The sequence below is a fragment of the Fragaria vesca genome, linkage group LG2 (genome assembly GCF_000184155.1).
Source record: "Fragaria vesca subsp. vesca linkage group LG2, FraVesHawaii_1.0, whole genome shotgun sequence".
NCBI classification, from domain to species: Eukaryota; Viridiplantae; Streptophyta; class Magnoliopsida; order Rosales; family Rosaceae; genus Fragaria; species Fragaria vesca.
Window position 1 is genome coordinate 13,693,745 of NC_020492.1, and position 21,324 is coordinate 13,715,068.

The 21,324-nt window shown below is 38.4% G+C and overlaps 2 protein-coding genes across 2 annotated transcripts in view; both read left to right on the forward strand.

Annotated features, from left to right (window-relative positions):
• The first annotated feature begins 813 nt into the window (after window positions 1-813).
• LOC101308922 (protein GIGANTEA-like) lies at window positions 814-11,382 on the forward strand. Its single transcript, XM_004290435.1, has 15 exons — window positions 814-904; window positions 1,292-1,662; window positions 2,734-2,805; window positions 2,948-3,002; window positions 3,119-3,261; window positions 3,779-4,053; window positions 4,579-4,634; window positions 5,325-5,565; window positions 5,657-5,807; window positions 6,260-6,469; window positions 6,629-8,194; window positions 8,862-8,930; window positions 9,445-9,663; window positions 10,471-10,563; window positions 10,777-11,382. Exons 2-15 carry the CDS (start codon window positions 1,576-1,578, stop codon window positions 11,074-11,076), a joined length of 3,537 nt encoding a protein of 1,178 aa, XP_004290483.1. The 5' UTR covers window positions 814-904; window positions 1,292-1,575; the 3' UTR covers window positions 11,077-11,382.
• An 8,849-nt stretch (window positions 11,383-20,231) lies between these two features.
• LOC101309208 overlaps window positions 20,232-21,324 on the forward strand; it is a 3,792-nt gene continuing 2,699 nt past the window's right edge. The window contains exons 1-2 of the mRNA XM_004290436.1: window positions 20,232-20,426; window positions 21,246-21,319. Of these exons, the coding sequence (XP_004290484.1) occupies window positions 20,268-20,426; window positions 21,246-21,319 (233 nt within the window). The 5' untranslated portion in view covers window positions 20,232-20,267. The remainder of the gene's footprint in view (window positions 20,427-21,245; window positions 21,320-21,324) is intronic.

Sequence of the window (21,324 nt, forward strand, 5' to 3'; positions counted from 1 at the left end):
CTTTTATTTGGTGCGTGTAAGCTAAAAGCAATTGCCAATTATGAATGAATAGTGGATTGGTCATACCATTTTGGTTAGCAAACTGACAATTTTCCTTGACTAATAGTGCATATGCTCTCTATTATCAGAAGTGATTTTTCTCACAAGGATTTCAAAAGTAATCATTCTCATATCACATTAATTTCAAACTAAACCTTAAACAAACGGCTAACAAAATGTAATTCGAGTGAATTATCTTTTTGTTAGTGAATGTAATTAGAAATTTAGAGTCGATTAGATATTTGGTTTAGATCGCCCACATCCATTAACATGTTTAGGAGCACATGCCCCTCTTGGTCGTACCGATTTCCTGCCCAACCACATGCACTCAATGTTACACACTTACACTTACACCTCAAAAATATCTCCCTTAACACCAATATTTTATCCTTCATCCCTTGTTTGTTTGTTATATAAAAATAGCAATAATTACACCAAATCATGATTATCATATTCTTTCATTAGTAAAATTCATGTGGCTAAAGTAGAGAAAAGTTGCCAACCAAGTGCTTGCTCTCCATCTCCTCGTCACTGACCTTGACATACTGATGGATATCATGTATGTATGATATGTATGTAGAATTGATGGGTCATGCATGCATGTATGATACATGACGCGCATTGAGGCCTGTTGGGCAAGTGGCAAAATATCAATGACACGTATACACAGCAATCTAATGTGAGAGCAAGCCTAAGGCCTCCTAAAGATCTCCTCTCTATTTCTCTCTCTCTGTACCAAACTAAGCCAAACCACAGCCTCTTGAAAAATATTCGAGCTCTCTCTCCTCCCACAGATAAAACCAGATTAACTCAATTTTACAGTGACATTTTTTCTCGCTTGTCAAGGAATCACTGAAGCACGAAGGTCCTGCTCTTTCTTCATTTTTTTCTCAATTTTTCTTTTTCTTCTTTCGCTGCAAGAAATTTGTATTTTTTTCCTGTGCAAAATTAGCTGGTGCTTTTGATTTTCTCATTTCTGATTCTAGTTTGCTTCTTTTTTTTTTGGAAGATATATATATATATATATATATATATATATGATGTCTGAAGCCAACCGATATTTTGAAGAAAAAATGTTGCAGTTGTGTTCACTGGTCACTTTGTTTTTTTTTTTGGGGGATTTGTTTTGGTTTCCTTTGAAATGGAGAATTGTAATTGTAATTTTGTTTGTTTTGTTTTTTTTTTTTTTTACATATTTCTGATATTTTTTTTCTACATATTTCTGATTTTAGGTTCTGCGGTGCTTTTGCAGAGATCAAACGGCAGTCATTGTTGTGTAATGAACAAGATTTGGGAAGTTGTACTTGAAAGCAGAGACTTGAAGTCGTGACTAACAGAGGGTTGTAGATTGACCCTTTATTCATTGTTTTGTGGGTAGCACCAGTGTTTTCGCTTAATTTGTGGGAGATTTTTGGGATGTTAAACTACAAACTTTTAATTCTTGATTGGTAGCGGATTGAAGAGAAAGCTTGTGGAATTACTTGTGTTCTATCATTGTTTTGGTTGCGAAGTTGTGAATTGGTGTTTCGAGTTTCTATGGCTTGTTCATCAGAAAGATGGATTGATCGACTCCAATTCTCCTCATTGTTTGGGCCTCCCCCTCAAGATGCTCCACGACGAAAGGTAAAGCAATTTTTAGTTCTTACTTGCGTGTGTGTGTGTGTCGGTTCATACTTGTACTGATAGTTTATGCTGGCATTAGAGTATTAGTTTTCAAGAGGTCTGCGGAATGAAACATCTTGTCTTTTATTCACAGTAACTCTTTGGCATGAACGTCTCGTGTGATTGAAACTATGAAACACATAATATGAGTTATTGATCAAGTGGATGCCACAATAGTTGTCGAGATTCTACCTCTAATTGTGTGGGTAGCAAATAATGTAGACGATGTCAAATGTACAACCAAACATGCCCTTCAAGTTCATTTAGATCTTCTAGTTAGCTTTTGAGGTAGTTATGATGGGATTGTGTATTCTAGTTTAATAGATAAGTGACTATTGAGGTAGTTGTGATGGGATTGTGTATTCTAGTTTAATAGATAAGTGACTAGAATCTATGACAACAAAGTCAATCTCATATTGAGCAATTAGGGGCAGCAGCTCTGATTTTTTCACTCGTCACCCATTCCTATTCATTTACTACAGCTAAAGAGCCAAAATCTACGAGTTTCCTTTCACTGAAATAATGCCCTTTGTTCATGATTTGATAGCAGGAGGGTCTTAGCCAAACCCACAACGCCGCAACCTGGTTGTTTCTTTAGTCTGTGAAGGCATTGCTTATTTTAGCGGAGTTGACTAAAGAAATTAAATGAAACAGATTATCATAAATCAACAAATATTGTCTGAATCCAACATTTCTTACTACCTAGACGTTGCTGTCCATGAGTCATGGACAGTGTAACCTTTTAAGAGCCTTAAGAATAGGGCTATGAAACTGTAAACATATGAATAGATGTACATTCCTATGTCTCTCAATATACGTTATTATTTCGCTAAAAGTTTATGGTAATCATCAAGGCCTTTTTCTTTTGTCTGGTAGATTGTAGAAATTGGGAGTCTGTTCTTATGCTATCTGCAGTTAAATATAACTAAGTTTACTGTACCAAGCTCGATTTATTTCAGTTTCTAGCCTCGATCGACTTCTTACAGGAACTGATAAACATACTTGCCTTTTCTCTTTCCCCCCTCTTTGTAGGCTCAAATCACGGCCTATGTGGAGTACTTCGGTCAGTTTACATCAGAACAATTTCCAGAGGATATTTCTGAGGTGCGCCCCATGTGTTTTTTATCTGACTCATGAGCTCAGTCTTATCCTGCATAATTGTGAAAATATTGCCCACATCCTTCTTACTTGAGTAGTTGAGTTTTACATAAGAGGATCTGTACTTATATAACTTGTCTTCTGGCAGCTGATCCGTAACCGCTACCCTTCCGAGGTGAAGCGTCTCTTTGATGATGTGTTAGGTATATATAATTTAGCCCTGTTTTTTTTTATGCAATGATTGATTTTACTTGGTAATTTCATGTCGTGTTTCTGATTATTGTTTATTGACTACTTTATCTACTTGGATGGATTCCAGCTATGTTTGTCCTTCATCATCCTGAGCATGGGCATGCTGTTGTCCTTCCCATTATTTCATGCATCATTGATGGCACTCTGCCCTATGAAAGGACTAGTCCACCATTTGCTTCTTTCATATCATTAGTCTGCCCCAGTAGCGAGGTGATTGATTAACTGGCCATTAAATATGTTTGCTATCCTTTTCGTTTATGCATATATTGAGAATTTCAGATTTTTTTTTTTGTTGTATTTCAAATTTAACTTTAATTTTGACCTTGTAGTGTGTGTTAATTGGTTATTTGTTTAAGTGTTAAAAATATCTTCCGAATTTTATTATAATTGTTTTACTTTTATTTGTTTTAGTATATTTATGAAAATTGGGGATAGAGGCCTAAAACAAATATCAAACTAGAACTCCGCCTATATCCCTGTTCCAAGTATTCTGTACTCTTTAGAAGCTCTACTCAAGTCATCCATAAGAACTATGGTGACTTGAGCAGGAGGTTTTGTAAAACACAAAAAAAAGAGCACAGAAGAATCAGTATAGACACTGCCCTTAATAAGGAAAACTGCAACTATGTTCAGTTCACTGTGGACTAAAAAAGGAATTGTCCTTTGTGTGTTGTCAAAAATGTCAAGGGATATTTTATGTATTTTAATTATCTTTGAACCTTCACAGAAGGAGTACTCTGAGCAGTGGGCTCTGGCATGTGGGGAGATTTTACGAATCTTAACTCATTACAATCGCCCAATATACAAGGTTGAACAACAGAATAGTGAGACAGAGAGAAGCAGTAGTGGCAGCCATGCTACAACAAGTGATTCTGTTGATGGTGAATCCAGTCATGTACCATCAGTACAGCAAGAGAGGAAACCTATACGACCTTTGTCTCCCTGGATTACTGATATATTGCTTGCTGCACCTCTGGGTATTAGAAGTGATTATTTCCGCTGGTGAGTGCAGTGGATTGAGATTGTTTATCGTATATTGTAAAACCAGCCCTTGTTAACAAAAGAAAAGAAAAAACAGTTGTTTTGCAGTTTAACTTTCACAGTATTTTATAAGGTGGCTTGATGTTTGTTTCCATCAGGAACTGATTAAATAGGTCTTTAACTAACCAGGCATATCACACTTCAATTTTTTTATAGATTTTATCTTGTATATTATGTTAGCAATGCCTGCCGGCTCTCTATTAGCAGTCTGTTTGTCAATATTCTATATGCATCCTTGTAATTTAAATTAGAAGGCTTTTGGCTGGGAACCATCAAAATTAATGTTGGTTTGTCCAGGTAAAGCTATTCTTATGAGTTAAACCAGTTCTGTGTGCCTGAAGAAAGGAAATGGGTTACTATGATATAACAGATGTTTGAAGGCTATTATTTTGTAGTAAATGTTCTCATAAAGCACAGGTTTTCATCTTTCTGTTGGTTCCCTTATGCATTCTAATGTAATATCAAATACTATGCATACTTTGACAGGTGCAGTGGAGTTATGGGAAAATATGCTGCGGGAGAACTGAAGCCTCCGTCAACTGGTTAGTTAAACTTCATTTACAAGTTTAATGAAATCTTGCTTTGCTGTAGGTACATTTTATTATTATTTTTTAACAATGCTTCTCTCTGGTACATATTTCAGCCACTGTAATGGATTATATTCAATGCATGGTTCTTGAAAATAGTAGAATGCTATTAATCAGAATCTGTGTACCAAGTTTAAACCACGTGATGTGGTACACGAACGTGGTCTAGCTGGATTATATATGCAGGCTCTGTGCACCGTAATTTTGTGCCTTTTATTTTCCATGAGTCTTGCATGTTGATCAACTCATTGTTAACTTGTTTAGACTTTTTAACCTTTCATACAAAATTCTTATTCAGCTCACTTCAGTGATGGACTTCCCAACTGTGGTGAAGTGATTATGGTTAGCTGATTTGAATTTTTTCTGTTTGGTCTTTCGCTTTTTGGTCTGTTTTGGGAAGTGGTTTGATCATCTACTACTTTCACTATATATCTAGTTAGAAAAAAGATCCTTTCTTTCAGAAATGAGAAATAAATTAACTTCTTCACGTTTGAGTTTTATTTTTTATCGTCATCCTTTGATATTTGTGTTTGTACAAATATTTTGATTGATCTGAACATCTTATCATGGTTCAGATGGAATTCACCTCGAGGGCAAAAACATTTGTGAATAACCTTTGTTCTTCTTTTTCCTCCCCACACTTAGCTTCTTCTCGTGGATCTGGAAAACATCCTCAACTCATGCCATCCACTCCAAGGTGGGCTGTTGCAAATGGTGCTGGAGTTATATTAAGTGTTTGTGATGAAGAAGTTTCTCGTTATGAAACTGCTACATTAACAGCAGTAGCTGTCCCTGCACTTCTACTTCCTCCTCCAACAACAGCTTTAGATGAGCATCTAGTGGCTGGGCTACCAGCTCTTGAGCCATATGCACGTTTATTTCACAGGTAAAATCTTGAACCTTCATCTCAGGTCACCAAAAAGTCAACAACGTACACGTATTTGCTCATAACTATTATTTTCTATTTTTGGTAATAGGTATTATGCTATTGCTACTCCAAGTGCTACCCAAAGACTTCTTCTTGGACTTCTAGAAGCACCGCCATCATGGGCACCCGATGCTCTTGATGCAGCTGTACAGCTTGTGGAGCTTCTTCGCGCTGCTGAAGATTATGCATCTGGAATACGGGTAAGCTGGAAGTACTGATTGAACATTGAACTTAATTGAAGCTGAATAACTGTAATCTGATACTATTATCGGTGAACATCAAACTTGATTGGTGTCGTACTGTCAGCTTAAGCCTTTTGGAGCTATTATTCTAGCATCTTGCACCTTTGCATACTTCAAGAAACTGGTTTATGTACTATTTAAATTATACAGTTTGAGCAAAAGAGAGAAATCACTGATAAGTATTTTAATGCATATCTTGTTCTGTAGACAATAAACGGAATTAAAGTTGAACTTCTAAAATGATTGTTCTGAATTTGAGCTTTCCATGGTGATGGGACGGCTTATCTTTTTCTCAGATGATCTTTAACTTCTTCCCCTCCGCCCTTATGTGATAGATATACTTAAAGTGGTTCTGGAAGTTGATGAATATAGCACCTTTGTTAAGTGCATTCTCTTCTTTGTCAATGTAGCTTCCACGGAACTGGATGCATTTGCATTTCTTGCGAGCAATTGGGACTGCAATGTCCATGAGAGCCGGTATAGCAGCTGATGCTGCAGCAGCTTTACTTTTCCGGATACTCTCTCAACCTGCATTGCTTTTTCCTCCACTAAGACAAGTTGAGGGAGTTGAAGTTCAACATGAGCCTATGGGTAGCCGTGTCTCAAGCTACAGGAAGCAGGTACGAGTGACCAACTTTCAAGTTTCAGGTTTTAGTTCTTCAGCTAAAAACAATTTTTTTTTAGTTTCTTCCCTTTTTTGTTTAATCAGAACTTTTTCTGCTCTCAATTGAGTAATTATTAATTGAATCTACCTACAATCTTGAAATTCCTTTAACCAGATAGAAGTTCCTGCGGCTGAAGCAACAATTGAAGCTACTGCCCAAGGGATTGCTTCTATGCTTTGTGCCCATGGACCTGAGGTTGAATGGAGAATCTGTACTATATGGGAAGCTGCCTATGGTCTAATTCCTTTAAGTTCCTCAGCAGTTGACCTTCCTGAGATCATTGTTGCAACTCCATTGCAGCCTCCAATATTATCCTGGAATCTGTATATACCCCTACTTAAGGTCTTGGAATACCTTCCTCGTGGAAGTCCTTCTGAAGCATGTCTTATGAAGATATTTGTTGCCACAGTTGAAGCGATTCTTCAAAGGACATTTCCACCTGAGTCCTCAAGAGAGCAGAACAGAAAAACAAGATACCTTTTTGGCATAGGGTCTGCCTCAAAAAACCTGGCTGTGGCAGAGCTTCGGACAATGGTTCATTCACTGTTCTTAGAATCATGTGCATCTGTAGAGCTTGCTTCACGTCTATTGTTTGTTGTGTTAACTGTATGCGTTAGTCATGAAGCTCAGTCCAGTGGGAGTAAGAAAGCACGAGTTGAAGAAAGCTACCCACTTGAGGAATGTGTTGAGGAATCACGAGAAATGTCTGGAAAACAGGGAGACAGAAAAAAAACCAAAAAACAAGGACCTGTAGCAGCATTTGACTCTTATGTTCTAGCCGCTGTTTGTGCTCTTGCCTGTGAGCTTCAGTTGTTCCCTTTGGTTTCAAGGGGGAGCAACCAATCACACTCAAAAGATGCTAAAAATATTGCAAAGCCTGCAAAACCAATTGGGTCTGCCAATTCTTACAAACAAATAAATGGATCTTCTAATGAGTTTCAAAGTAGCGTGGACTCAGCAATTTGCCACACGCGCAGAATATTGGTCATTTTGGAGGCATTGTTTTTGCTGAAGCCATCTTCTGTTGGCACCTCCTGGAGTTACAGTTCAAATGAGATTGTTGCCGCAGCTATGGTTGCCGCTCATGTATCTGAATTATTTAGATGGTCAAAGGCTTGCATGCATGCACTCTGTGTTTTAATGCGCTGCAAGTGGGATAATGAAATTTCATCTAGAGCATCATCACTGTATAACCTCATTGATATTCACAGCAAGGCTGTTGCATCGATTGTTAACAAGGCTGAACCACTGGAAGCACACTTGATGCAAGTGCCGATTTGGAGGGATTCTTTAGTGTGTTCTGAAGGTAGAAAGCTAAGTCGATGTGAAAAGAGTAAATGCATTAATGTTGGACAGTCATCTGTCTCGCAATATGAGGGTTCAGCGTATTCAGAAACTAGAGTCAAATCTGTGACGCCGTCACATTCTAATGGTGGTTCCGGAACATTTGGTAAAGGTCTTGCAAACTTACCATTAGATGCCTCGGAATTGGCCAACTTCCTTACTATGGACAGGCATATAGGATTTAGTTGCAGCGCACAGGTTCTTCTAAGAACGGTACTGACAGAGAAACAAGAGCTATGTTTTTCAGTTGTCTCACTGTTGTGGCACAAGTTAATTGCGTCTCCTGAAACCCAACCTACTGCAGAAAGCACTTCTGCTCAACAAGGGTGGCGGCAGGTAATCTCATATTAATTGTCTCTTGCATCATCATCTTTGCTGTTATTAATTATAAATATAGTTGGTATACTTCATCATTTCTTCCTCAGCACTCGCACATGACTGGACTTTGCATGAATTGTTTTTAGTAGCAAACCCCTATCTCCAAATTCTTAACTGTTACTATATTTGAGGCAAGTAAGTGTGGAATAGACCTTGTGATGCATCTGAAAAAGGAAGAAGCACCTGTATATTTGATATTTGAAGGACGTATCCTGCTACCAGTTTTGAGTTGTTGAATTTTTTCAATCTGGATTCTTATAATTTCTATTCAGGATTAAGATTTTGTACTGATTTGGTTACAAGGCTACACAATTGTTATATTTCTTTACTGTTGACAATGACTAACAAATTCTATCATTAGAGGAATGCATAGCAGCAGCATGCGCTCATATTATTATTATTAAACAACAATTTATATCAGATGTCATAGCGATATAATAGTACATTTCTCCAAACTTATTATTTTCTGTTTCTTATTAGAAGAGAAGCAAAAAAAGGTAAAATAATATGCTGTTTGTGACGATGAAATTTTCGAATACATTCATACAGTATTCCGTATGAACTTCTGTTTCCAATATTCCAGTAAAGTATGTATAATGTTTGATATGTACCTCTTTATGTACAGGTTGTTGATGCATTATGCAACGTTGTATCTGCAACACCAACTAAAGCAGCCACAGCAGTTGTTCTTCAGGTCTAAATTATGTCCCATTTTTACACTGTCATATATATGAGAATTTTCTTATCCTTGTTGGCTACTGACTTGAACATGACCTGATATATCTTGAGGAGATGCCATTTTTGTCTTATCCTTAATCGAAGCAGTTCTTCTAATTTAATAAGAGACTCTAATTCATTGTTAACTTCTAATCTATATATCCTGTGATTGTGGTAGAGATATTCCAGGGACTGTCCAAATCAGTGGCTTTCTTAGTTGTTTCTATCTATTTATAATTATGGCAGTTCCACTGCACATTTGTAGTTAGATTACTGACCTTGAGCTCTTGCAGGCGGAGAGGGAATTGCAGAATAAATTAGAAGAGACTCTAATTCATTGTTAACTTCTAATCTATATATCCTGTGATTGTGGTAGAGATATTCCAGGGACTGTCCAAATCAGTGGCTTTCTTAGTTGTTTCTATCTATTTATAATTATGGCAGTTCCACTGCACATTTGTAGTTAGATTACTGACCTTGAGCTCTTGCAGGCGGAGAGGGAATTGCAGCCTTGGATTGCCAAAGATGATGATCAAGGTCAGAAGATGTGGAGAATCAACCAGAGGATTGTGAAATTGATTGTAGAGTTGATGAGAATTCATGATAGCCCAGAATCATTGGTAATTTTGTCTAGTGCGTCAGATCTACTTCTGCGTGCCACTGATGGGATGCTTGTTGATGGAGAAGCTTGCACTTTACCGCAGCTGGAGGTAACAGTTCACTACGTTAGTGTGCCTTATGGCATAGCCTTATGACCTATGACTTATGTCTGTTAAACTAAGATACGATTCTATACTTAATTTAGTACGCCGGCTGACCTACGTCTTATGTCCGCTAAACTAGGACATGAATCTTCGCCTACACTTAAAACCATCTAGATTAGGAACACCATGCATCTATACATGAATCTATACTTTTTTTCCTTTCTTGGAAGCTTAGGAACACCATCTAGATTCAAAGGGAAGGTGAATTTTACCACCATGCATTACTCTCTTTGGGAGTTTCATTTCTTCTATTTCAAACGCATTGGATTGCTCATTTCTCAAGACATTGTAACAAGAAAATTATATGGCTTGATACTAACTTCTGCTGTATCCCAAGGAAACAGGGCAGCAGGCCAAGCGAGTTTCTTCTTTATTTTTCACAATTTGTGTCATTCAATCCTTCTCATCATTAGCCATGCATGGTTACAGTTATTTACTATAACACTTTATAAGTTGATATTACTGCGCAACGTAGCACCTGATGGGATCATATGTTGGAACTCTTCCACATCTTATCTTCATTTGCTGACAATTCGCCTACGTTTTAAATTGATATCAGCAACTTCAATCCTTGTCCTATCTCATATGAAGTCATTACGTCTAGTTTTGATCCTCGTTCACACTATATTAATGAAACGTATTCTTTTTCATTCCCTCTTTGTACATCTTTTCTGTCGAGGACAGAGTGAATATTTATCGATTTTGAAATGTCAATCTTAAAATATTCTGATCCATCTGTATATAAATGTGCAGCTACTGGAAGCAACTGCGAGAGCAGTTAAGCCTGTGCTGGAGTGGGGAGAATCTGGGCTTGCAGTTGCAGATGGCCTTTCAAACCTGTTAAAGGTAAATTGACATGCCTCGTTGATGCATTTAATTGGTATGATCGTAGGCTCAATGATAATATGAGTAACAGCAGAGGTGAAGTGATGTATAAAAAAGCAATCGAAAAAAAAAAGAAAAAAGTGATGTATAAAAAATAAAAATATAATGCTTCGTTTTACTTTGTTTATTGCAAAGCCATTATTGATGTCTATCGGCTTCACTCATGATATGCAGTGTCGTCTGTCAGCTACTATCCGATGCCTTTCTCATCCTAGTGCTCATGTTCGCGCTTTGAGCGTATCAGTTCTTCGTGATATTTTGCAAACCAGTTCAGTTAGACCTAACCCTAATCCAGTGCAAATAAATGGTATCCATGGTCCTTCCTATAAGTATTTTAACTTAGATGTTATTGATTGGCAAGCTGATATTGAAAAGTGCCTGACATGGGAAGCTCACAGCCGACTTGCAACTGGAATGCCTATTAAATTTCTTGATACTGCTGCCAAGGAATTGGGTTGTACTATTTCTGTATAATGTAAACTAGCATCAGGTGGATCATTTTTCATGTGAGATTTACCAATAGACATGCATCTTTTATTGCCTTGAAAGATATGGGTTTCCACTTTCCAGGTATAAGTAAATATACCTTTTTCTTTATCCTTGTGGGTTACAAGGTTTCTGTTGTCAAATTATTCTTTTCTGGTGGGACGTGACGGTTTCTCACTTAAGGGGATGACTTGTGTAAAATGAGAGGTGAGACAATGGATTTCATTGCTGATGAAACCCTGAGGAGGCATTATGTTGTGGTCTTCAATTGTTGTTAAAACCATGTTTGATCTGTGTCATGTTCATATGGGTCCGATCTCAGCCCAGGTTGGTAGTTTATTAAGACATTAATTTGGTTTCTCTGGAGTGTTTCTTAACCCTCCTCAACCTCATGGTTTTCACTTTTCAGTCTGATTCAGTAGGACTCCTCCTTGGTAGGTAGTATAGTTTTTCTGTTTCAGTTTTTGGCTTCTCTTTTTGTTGTCAGTACGTTCTGTTGTTAAAAAAAAAAAAGAAAAAAAAAAGAAAAAGAAAAAGAGAGATTTGAATCAAAACTAGGTGCTTGTGTTTCAGTCTCAATTAGGAGGAGGTGCAATTATAGTATGTTACATATGACAGCAGCTCACCGGAAACAGTAAGCGAGCAAACCTATGTATAATTGTTTGACGAAATCACCTAAATCTTTAGGAGTGTTGTTTTAAAATGAGTCTCAGGCTCTCAGCTCGGCAGCTCGTAATGAGTCGTGCCAACCGTCGGTAATTGAGCAGTCTTTTTATCACGGAGGGCCAAAACAAAAGGAGGTTGAACTAGAGGAGGAGGAGGAGGAGGTTACTGATGAAGTTGTTGAGAAACAATAATATGCATTAATGCATTATGGTCTCAATCGTGTCATAGTGTGATAAGAGTATCTGCACACAAAGATTAGCTGAAAACTAAGTTGCACGGCGACACAACACGGCATGATACGGTGACACGGTAAAACTCAAAAATTGAGTTTTCGACACGGCTTGGACACGGCAAACAAAATTATATATTTATGTATGTTTAATAAATAAAAAATATACTAAAATATGAAATAAGTTCATTATATTACCAAATACAGTTCTAAATTCAATCTATTTCATAACCATAAGAAATAAGTTAAGTGCATAACTAATAACATTACAAGCAGCAGACCTCTAACATCTAAAACATAACATTAAAGAAAAACAAACTTGAGCAGTAGCTTGTTTTCAAACAGGACAATCTGTAGTATAGTAGCACCTAATAAATAAGAAGATGAACTAATATAATTATCATATCCATAATCCATCCAAACTTGTTATTCCATAATTGATCTAATATAAAATAAATAGAAAATTTACCTCTCATCTTCAAGACTCCATCTCATCATCGACTAGCTCTCTAGCACAGTAGCACTTAATAGATAAGAAGATGAACTAATATAATTATCATATCCATAATCCATCCAAACTTGTTATTCCATAATTGATCAAATATAAAATGAATAGAAAATTTATTTATTTATTATTTTTTTAAAGTCTGAAACATTGACGTGGTGTGTCGCAATGGCGTCTCGGGGCCGGTCAACGTGTCTGAGACGTGTCCAACACGCCACATGGCGTGTTGGACACGTATTTTGCCATGTCGGGCGCCGTGTCAGCGTGTTAGACACGAACACTCCGACACTCCAGAGGTGTGGAGTGTCCGTGCAACATAGGCTGAAAACATACAGAACTTGGGAAGCCCGCTCCATCCTCAAAATGATTTGACAATTGACATCACAAATGGACGCGTGCTGACATGTATGAGCAGCTAATGTTTGTGTGCAGACTGCAGCCTATCACACAATGATTTTTGCATTAGTTAAGAATGGTAAGCTTTAGTACCACTCTTAGAGAAGACTTCTTTTACCGCTTATTAAATTTTTTTTCCGAATAATGTTGGTATGTATAATGGTAAGCTTTGTAATAAGAATATGAAGAAGAAATTGGGTACATGTGAACAATTTACTCATTAGAAAGAACCATACCTATTTTAGGTGTCATATTTTTCTTATAGAATCAAAGAGAATTTTACATTAATTGATGAATGCTCAAAAGAGCATGAGTACAAAATAGAGCTTGAAAAAAAGCATATCAAAACACATTTAGAAATAGTGTAATCGAATTTTGAGAAAATTGTGCAAGCCTAAGACCAGAGTGGCCAATAAATATCTGTTCGCTGCCACCTATAGACAGAACTAGGCGTTGTGGTAGTACCCACGGTGGTAAATGTCTCGTGGTCCACGTATTTGACATTCCATGCTCTGTATAATAACATGAATTATCCTTCAGTACTACTCTAGACGACTCAACAGCTTTGCTAATGTTCATGTAAACATAATTTGCATGATGTAGACCTCCGGGATACCAAATACGGAACCCTAGAAGATTAGAAAGCATCAATTTGGCTCACAAGAGAGCCAAAATCTATATCAAGGCTCCAAGTTGAGCCCACTTCAAAACCTTACCCACCTAGAATTGCATGGGCCTCCCATCAAAAACTGCTTTAGGCACCCAGTTTTGATTGGGCCTCAAAACTGCATTGGGCACCTAATGAAGCCCACCTCCAGTTCCTTTGCTGTTGTCGGCGAAAGACACTCGACTAGAAATCGTCCAACCTCTAAGCCGGAACACCATGTCACGACACCTTGGGAATAAAGGTACATCACCTGAAAAACAGAAACCAAAAGCAACAAACTTCCAATTGTTGATTTCGCCGACCAATTTCAATCGAAGTCTGATCCCTCTCAATTGCAAATTCTAGAGACTCCAAACCCATTGTCGTAGTTCTTCTACAAGCGCCGCTCTATAGTCTGCATGGTGCTTCTCCATTCTTTCAACCTTGAGTCGTGCTTAATCAGGTCAAATCCGACCCTATTCTTTATTCTTCGTCATAGCTCTATAACCCGTTTCTAATTCCAAAACATGCATGAGAAAAACCATAGTCATGGGAGAGCAATCCTTAGAGTGATTGAATACTGAACAACATAGATCTGATGAGTTGAAGTCTACCCACATAGGAAAGCCCCAACATGGAATCCTTGAGGAGGAGAGGATTTCTGCACTTGTAATGGTGACCGGAATCGGTCTCCAAAATTAGATCCCTGAACACAAATGACTGGATGTGGGAGCCATGCATAGTCAACAATTGAGACTTGGTGTTGGAGAGACTCCGGCTTGGTGGCAATGCAATTACGCGGTGGCCTTGGGATTAGGGATTGGTGGCTGTGTTAGAGAGCAACCATATTTATCTTCTATGTTCATATTTTGTATCTTCATATTTTCCTCATTAGAAAGAAATTGAGTTTATGCATGTTAATAGTTGTTACTCAAAAATTATATATTTCATTCATTAATTTCTTTCATGTTCTATTTTGATTGTTGTGAGTATGATGATAACTTTTAAATGCGTCACCACCATAAATTGTCAATCTTCCTTTAATTGTTTAGTGTAATTAATTGTAAGTAATGATTCTGTTATTCAATTTAAATAAGATTTTCTTTTGAAAAAATAAAAAATAAAATTACATTTTAAAAAAAAAATGTTTGGAAACCTAGTTAGGAGGTTCAACCTCACAGTTGGTTCCATTTAAAAATAAGATTTATTTAAACAATGTAAATAATAAACTTTAGCCATCGAACTCATTATAGTTTGTGGCTCACTAGCTCATCTTTAGGCTTCTTCTGTGAGATCCCACATCACATAGGGTAGGGAGGTGATGTGTCTTATATGTGCAAACATATCTCCCTCTAGTGAGACGAATTTTGGGTTGGGAACCCTAGAACAAAACTGTGTGGGCGGGGCCCAAAGTAGACAATATCTCGTTATGTGGGATGTTACAATTGGTATAAAAGTCACGTTCCGGCCGAAAGTGTGCTAACGAGGACGTCGGACCCTAAAAAGGCTAGATTGTGACATCCCACGTCGCCCGGGAGAGGGAGGTGATGTGCCTTATATGTGCAAACACATCTCCTTCTAATGAGACACATATTGAGTTGGAAACCCAAGAACAAAATCGTGCGGGCACTCGGGCAGGGCCTAAAGCGAAAAATATCTCGCTATGTGGGTTGCTATATCTTCCCTCTCGTTTGGACTATGTTTTCTTTTTTTTCGACAGTATTGAGCTATGTGGTCCTTGTATATATAACAGACTATGGCACCCCTATGTTTAAGGGAATCATAAGGTCTTGGAACCACACCCATGATGAGTAGTCATATGTGTTGCCTTTTTGTAACCTTTTCTTCCACCGTCCAGACACTTTACACACACCTTGACACCTTAAGCCTCTATTTTTCAGTCCATTTCTTTCCTCTTGTCGGAAAATAAAGTGCTCGTCTAAAAAACAAGCAATCATTCTTATATTGCTAAGGTCATGTAAATCCTCTACATTCTGTCTTCGTAGGTCTTGCCTTGCCCACGGTTGTAACCCGACCATGAAGCGAAACAACTTGTTTCGTTTGCCATGTTGTCGATGTATGCCATTAGGAAACAATTTTCCTTTACATACTCTCGAATTGAGAATCCCGTCCGCAAATTCCTCAATGCTTAGGGTGCCATCCATGTCAAGTTGTATGGCATGAATTGACTATGCAATTCTCGCTTCAAAGCATCCTAACTTTCAAGGGATTGCTTGTTTTCATTCTCCTTCCCATCTTGCACTCTTGTGTGCCATCAAAGTTTTGCATCTCCTTCAAGGTGCATCGAAGCTATGGAGACTATATGCCTCCACAATACGAGTAGTTTTAAAGTATTGTCTAGTGTCTCATTTGAAATTCTCTAGGAGTTTGACAATCCTTCATCTGTTGGACTTCTTCGGCTCATGGATTTAACTTTCTCAAGATAACTCTGTCGTTGTTTAGCTGGGTTGTGGTTGTAGAGCCCTTCACCAATGCCATGTCTTTTTCTAGGTCCACCAACCTTGCTTCCATCGCTTCGAAACTCGAAATGCAGTCATGTCTTGTAGCATATCATCTGATTTTATTGCAACTTATGTCGCATGCACCGTAAATGTGTTTTGCATTTGTATCACGTCTGCCCCCAATTATTCTACTTAAACCGAGAGAATAATCGCTCCGTCACTTGTTGGTGTACCGAGGAAATACTCGGTTTGTGAAATGTGATCTTTCCATGTGTCGTTGGTTCTGGCTAGCAACTTTCTTTCTGGACTTCTTGTTCAACAACTCTTTCATATCTTTGTGCACACCTTGTTTTTGACTTCTATGCACGCAACTAGTCTTGGTGTCATTCGGTCACAAAATCACAAGTGTCTTAATGTCACACATAACTACCAACAACATACTTTAGCGAGATTTGCTTCCACTAGTAGCTTAATGTTAGCCAAAAAGCCACCCTTAAGTATAATGTCAAAGTTATAGTGTAGGGAATAAGTAAGGGATATCGTACCTAAGGGATTGGAAAACCCACTCTAATTAGGAAAACTTAAAGGATGCTAAATGAATATGCTAATGTGAGTCAAAAACAAGGGCTCACAAGTGAACCAAAGTACATGGTGATTATATGCAAGATGGGGTAGATTTGAATTTTGGTTTTGGAGATGATTTGATTACGTGTTTGCTAAGTGATTACTTGAAATGTAAACTAGTCTAAACTAAATTAGATGTATTGAATTATATGGGAGTTAGGACTTATGGTTTTTTACCTCTTGCTCACTTGAAAACAGGGAAAAATGGTCCAAACAGTGTCCGAACTTTTAAAGAAGCAAAACTTTGGTATCTCAACTTTCGAAAACTTCAGAACGGTATCTCACATTTTTATGCGGATCGAAGATCGATATCTGAAGCCGTTAACTCCGTTAAAAAAAGAGAACTAAAGGGTACTTTCATCTTTTCATATCTTAACTTTTTTTTGTTTCTCTAAACATTTCTTCTCTCTCTCTGAGACCCCAGCGAGGCAGGGACTCGTATATAAAGATTTGCATCTTGCTCTTCTTTCTCATTATTTTCTAATTATTCTGCCCCTTCATTTACTTGTTTCATGACTTCAATCCCATCAATGTATTCAAAACCTAGATTTTTGTTACAGGGAAGAAGAAGAAGATAATCCCCCAACGGCCTCAACTTTAGCCACAGCTCTGGGGGTGGAGCATCCTATATACAAATTGTGTTCGTCTTTTCATTGATCCAAATCATGGAGAAGGGTTCAAGACTTGCCATATACCATATAGATATTTAAATATAGATCCAGTGACCCCGATATCAAAGCAGTCCATGAAAACCTTAAAAAAAAAAAAGTACCATGAAAACAAGCTCTTCACCAACATCTTCCAAACATCTCCAAAGCATCTTCTTCCTGTCACTTCTAGCATACCCGGAAACCAACGTAGTCCACGCAACCATACTCCTCTCCACAATCGAATCAAAAACCGCACGAGCATTATCCAGCAACCCATATTTCGCATACATGTAACCAGAGACGACTCCACACAATCATCTTTGCAAACAACGACAACATAAAGCGCGCATGCACTTGCTTCCCTTGCCTAAGATCCCCTAAGCTAGAGCAAGCCTTGATGACGCTAGCAAACATGAAATGGTCTGGGCAGAGCAAAAAGTTTGACTGAAACATGGTAGGGAAGATGGAGAGAGTGCAGTGGGGGAGGTTGGCTTGGTTGAGAGCGGTGAGAAGTGAAGCCTATGAGACGTGGTCTCTATGAGGCATTTCGTCGAACAACTGGAGGGCGTCTTGGAGAAGGCCCATGATGTTCAGCTCAGATCGCCGGCTATGCCCCCTGCTCCGTCCATTACTCCGTTCGGCGTTGAAGCTGGGTGATCGGTTGATCGACTGGGTCCATCGTTCCGTCCATTACTTCGTCCCCTTGACGTCGCACTGGACGGATCTACTGGTCGGCGTTCAATTTAGGTCGGGACGGTGGGCGACGCCGTAGACCTTCATATTATGTTTCTCTCACAGCCTCTCCGATGAAAAAGGCCAACTCTCAGCCTCAGCCCGACCCTAAAAAGGGCCTCCACTGCCACTTTTTTTTTTCTTTTATTATTTAAATAGAAACAAAACAACAATGAGGGTAAGTTGGTCATTTTACAATAAAATTATGTCTGCCGTTAGTTTTTCTAACGGAGCTAACGGTTTTAGATACTGATCTTCAGTCAGGACAATAACGTGAGATACCGTTATGAAGTTTTTGAAAGTTGAGATACCAAAGTTTTGCTTCACTAAAAGGTTGGACACTGTTTGGATCATTTTTCCTGAAAACAATGATGTTTCTAAAGTGAATGTTTTCATTTTAATTAATTAGCCAATTTCTATTTTTACATCCCTTTCGGGTATGACAAGAGACAATCTCCTTTGTTGTTATCGTGTAACCCTTCTTGGGTGTAATAACGAACTACCTAAGCCAAGCATTTCAATCCAGTAAGGTATCTAACACATCATCCTAAGTGCATAAAGTTTGGAGATAAAGAGAAATTATGCAAACCAACCATGTTTATCTCTAAGTAATTGCAGTTCACAACCTTAACATGCACATATGATGCGCTATCATGCTTCAAACAATTAAGATAAAACCCTAATTAATTATTTCTCATGTCATATGTCATGGCAAACAATCATACCCAAATTGATTAAGTTCATGAATATTCAACTGTTGAACTAGCATATAAAAGTGCTAATGAAAAATGCATCAAACACAATATTCAGATCAATGTCATACAAGATTGACTAGAGCTTTCTACCCTAGCCCCAACAAGCTAACTGCTTACTCATAATCAAAAGAAATTCTTGCGCGCGACAACCGCACCACGTGTCCCCTATGACCAGCCACTCCAAAGTTGACACGTTTCAGTTTTTTCACGTCAGCAGCTTCGTGCAATTGTCCTGCTCCAAATTCTGGCCAAGCAGTCGGAGATGGATCAAGAGCCGAGTGGTACGGTCTGAAAACAGTGACCGAGCCTCTTGGGAAGGCTTCTGAGGTAAGCGAAGGTCAAAGACCGAAGCTTTGTTAAGTCAGGTCTGGGAGGACTGAAAGGATTTCGACCAAGCTAGCCGAATTTTCGATGAGGCTGGATCAATGCGGAGATGATTAGGCATGCTCTGAGATGATTGTCGGAGGAGTATGAGGCATTCTGGAATTCGATTACGTCCAGGGTTGAGGCGCTGCTGTTGCTGGCAGAGGAGCTCCTGAAGTGCAAAGAAGAAAGCTTTGTCGGCAGCGATGAAGAGGGTAAAAGAGGTTGCTGATGTAAAAAATGAAACTTGTCAATTTTGGAGTGGCTAGTTGTAGGGGACACGTGGTGCGGTTAAGAATTCCTCCATAATCAAATATACAAGCTTCAACATTTCCATAGACATCAAAGTGAAGAGTGAGGGTAAAATGACTAGAGATGCTCAAGATGAAGGTAGCTTCAACAACCTTTGTCAACTTCCCTCGCTCTACTTGCTGCAAGTAATCACTCCTCACATGTCTTGCACACTAGCGTGCTATCGAGGCTAAGATTTTATGGTAGCGAGGCTATCGATTAAGCGACCCCTTATGCTAGCGAAGCTAGTGATCTGTTGACCCCTGATGCTAGCAAGGCTAATGATATGTCATCCCGTTGTGCTAACGAGGCTAACAACCTCCTCATTTTTCTTTGCCTTGTTTCATGCCACACATCATCATGATTTACTATTTCCTACTCGCGTGCTTTTGCTATTGCTTTAAACGCATTGACATGGTGCAAAGATAACACATGCCGCGCTCGTTGTCACCCTAGTGACTTTCAAGGGTGAAACAGAATCCATGACTTCCTCAATGATCAATGTTCTAATACAGACACAAACACAACCTCAATGATCAATTATCTATCGTTTGGTTTCAAAGTTCTTCTAGTTTTTTTAGGAATTAGAAGTAAAAAGAAACCTAGAAAAATTAAAGAAAAACCGAAAGAGTGCAAGTAACAGTTCGGGTATTGAAGCAAATGTTCACGTGGGACGTATTGCCACGATAGTAACCATGTGTCTTTCCTCGTCTGAAAAACCTTTATATGTGTGTTCCCTGATAAACGTAGAGAAATCAAAAGCCCAAAACACAGAGCATATATCACACCCAATTTCTCAAAATCAAGGGTTTCTTCTTCAATCGAACCCAATCGATCATCACCTTAAACCTTTAAGGGCGATGGGGAAGAAGAGAAAGTCGGTGGCCACCAGCCTCGACGAGGTGGATCGAAGCATGTACACCTCCTTCTGCAGCGCTGCCAATTCCCTCTCTCAGCTTTACACACAAGCCATGAACCACCAGAAGCTTTCCTTCCAAGCCGGTGAACGCCATGCCCTTGTGAGTCTCCGATTCTCCCCCATTCAATTTTGAAATCAGGGTTACGTTTTTTTTTTTTCTTTTGACATTTTTTTTGTTTGGTCTGGATTGTGTTGAGATTTTTGGTGTTTTGTTTGGTTGGTTTTTGAATTGGGTAATTTTTTTGAAAGATTTCGGAGTAGTGGTTTATCAAAGTTTGCATTTTTATTTATTTTGAGTGATGATAAGGATGGTCTAGACTTCAGAAGTGATGAAAGGATTAGTGTGGAGTGTGGTGATAAGCGAAGAATGGTGTAAATCAAAGTAGAACTAAACAATGTCAATTTTAATTTTGAGGTTGTTTATTCGAGTTCAGAGTGAATTGCATGTAGTGGGATTCTAATGTATTTGGTTTCGTGTTTTCTAATGAGGAAGTCAGTTTATGCCATTTTGTATCAAAAGAAAATCAGTTTAGGTCATTTATGCTTTTGCTGAACTACCTGTACCTGTGTCTTATTGGCTCAAGAAATGCTTGGGTTCCTTCCTCCTTTGTTTTATAGCTAGCCATTTTGACAGTACGTGGTTGTTGACTGGAGTTCTTGTTCAGTGTCCACTGGTGTGTGATTAGTTCACTGAGGGATTAGGGGCTCTTGTACTTTCCGTTCATGTGCTGTAGCCTTCAGGCAATCGGCCATTGGTTGTACAGAGCTTCCACATCTGCCTTTTTCATTTTTTCTACACACATAATGCTCTGTTGATGTGTAAACATGCTTTGAAATTGCACTATATATCTACATTTTATTGATTGAACTTTGGCAATATGAAGTTTTGGTTCATTTTATTATCTGTTTTTTTTTTCAGGATAAAATATATCAGTGGATATGTAGACAACAAGAAGGAGGATCTAGAGTTGCAACAGGCGATATACTCAACTACCTCC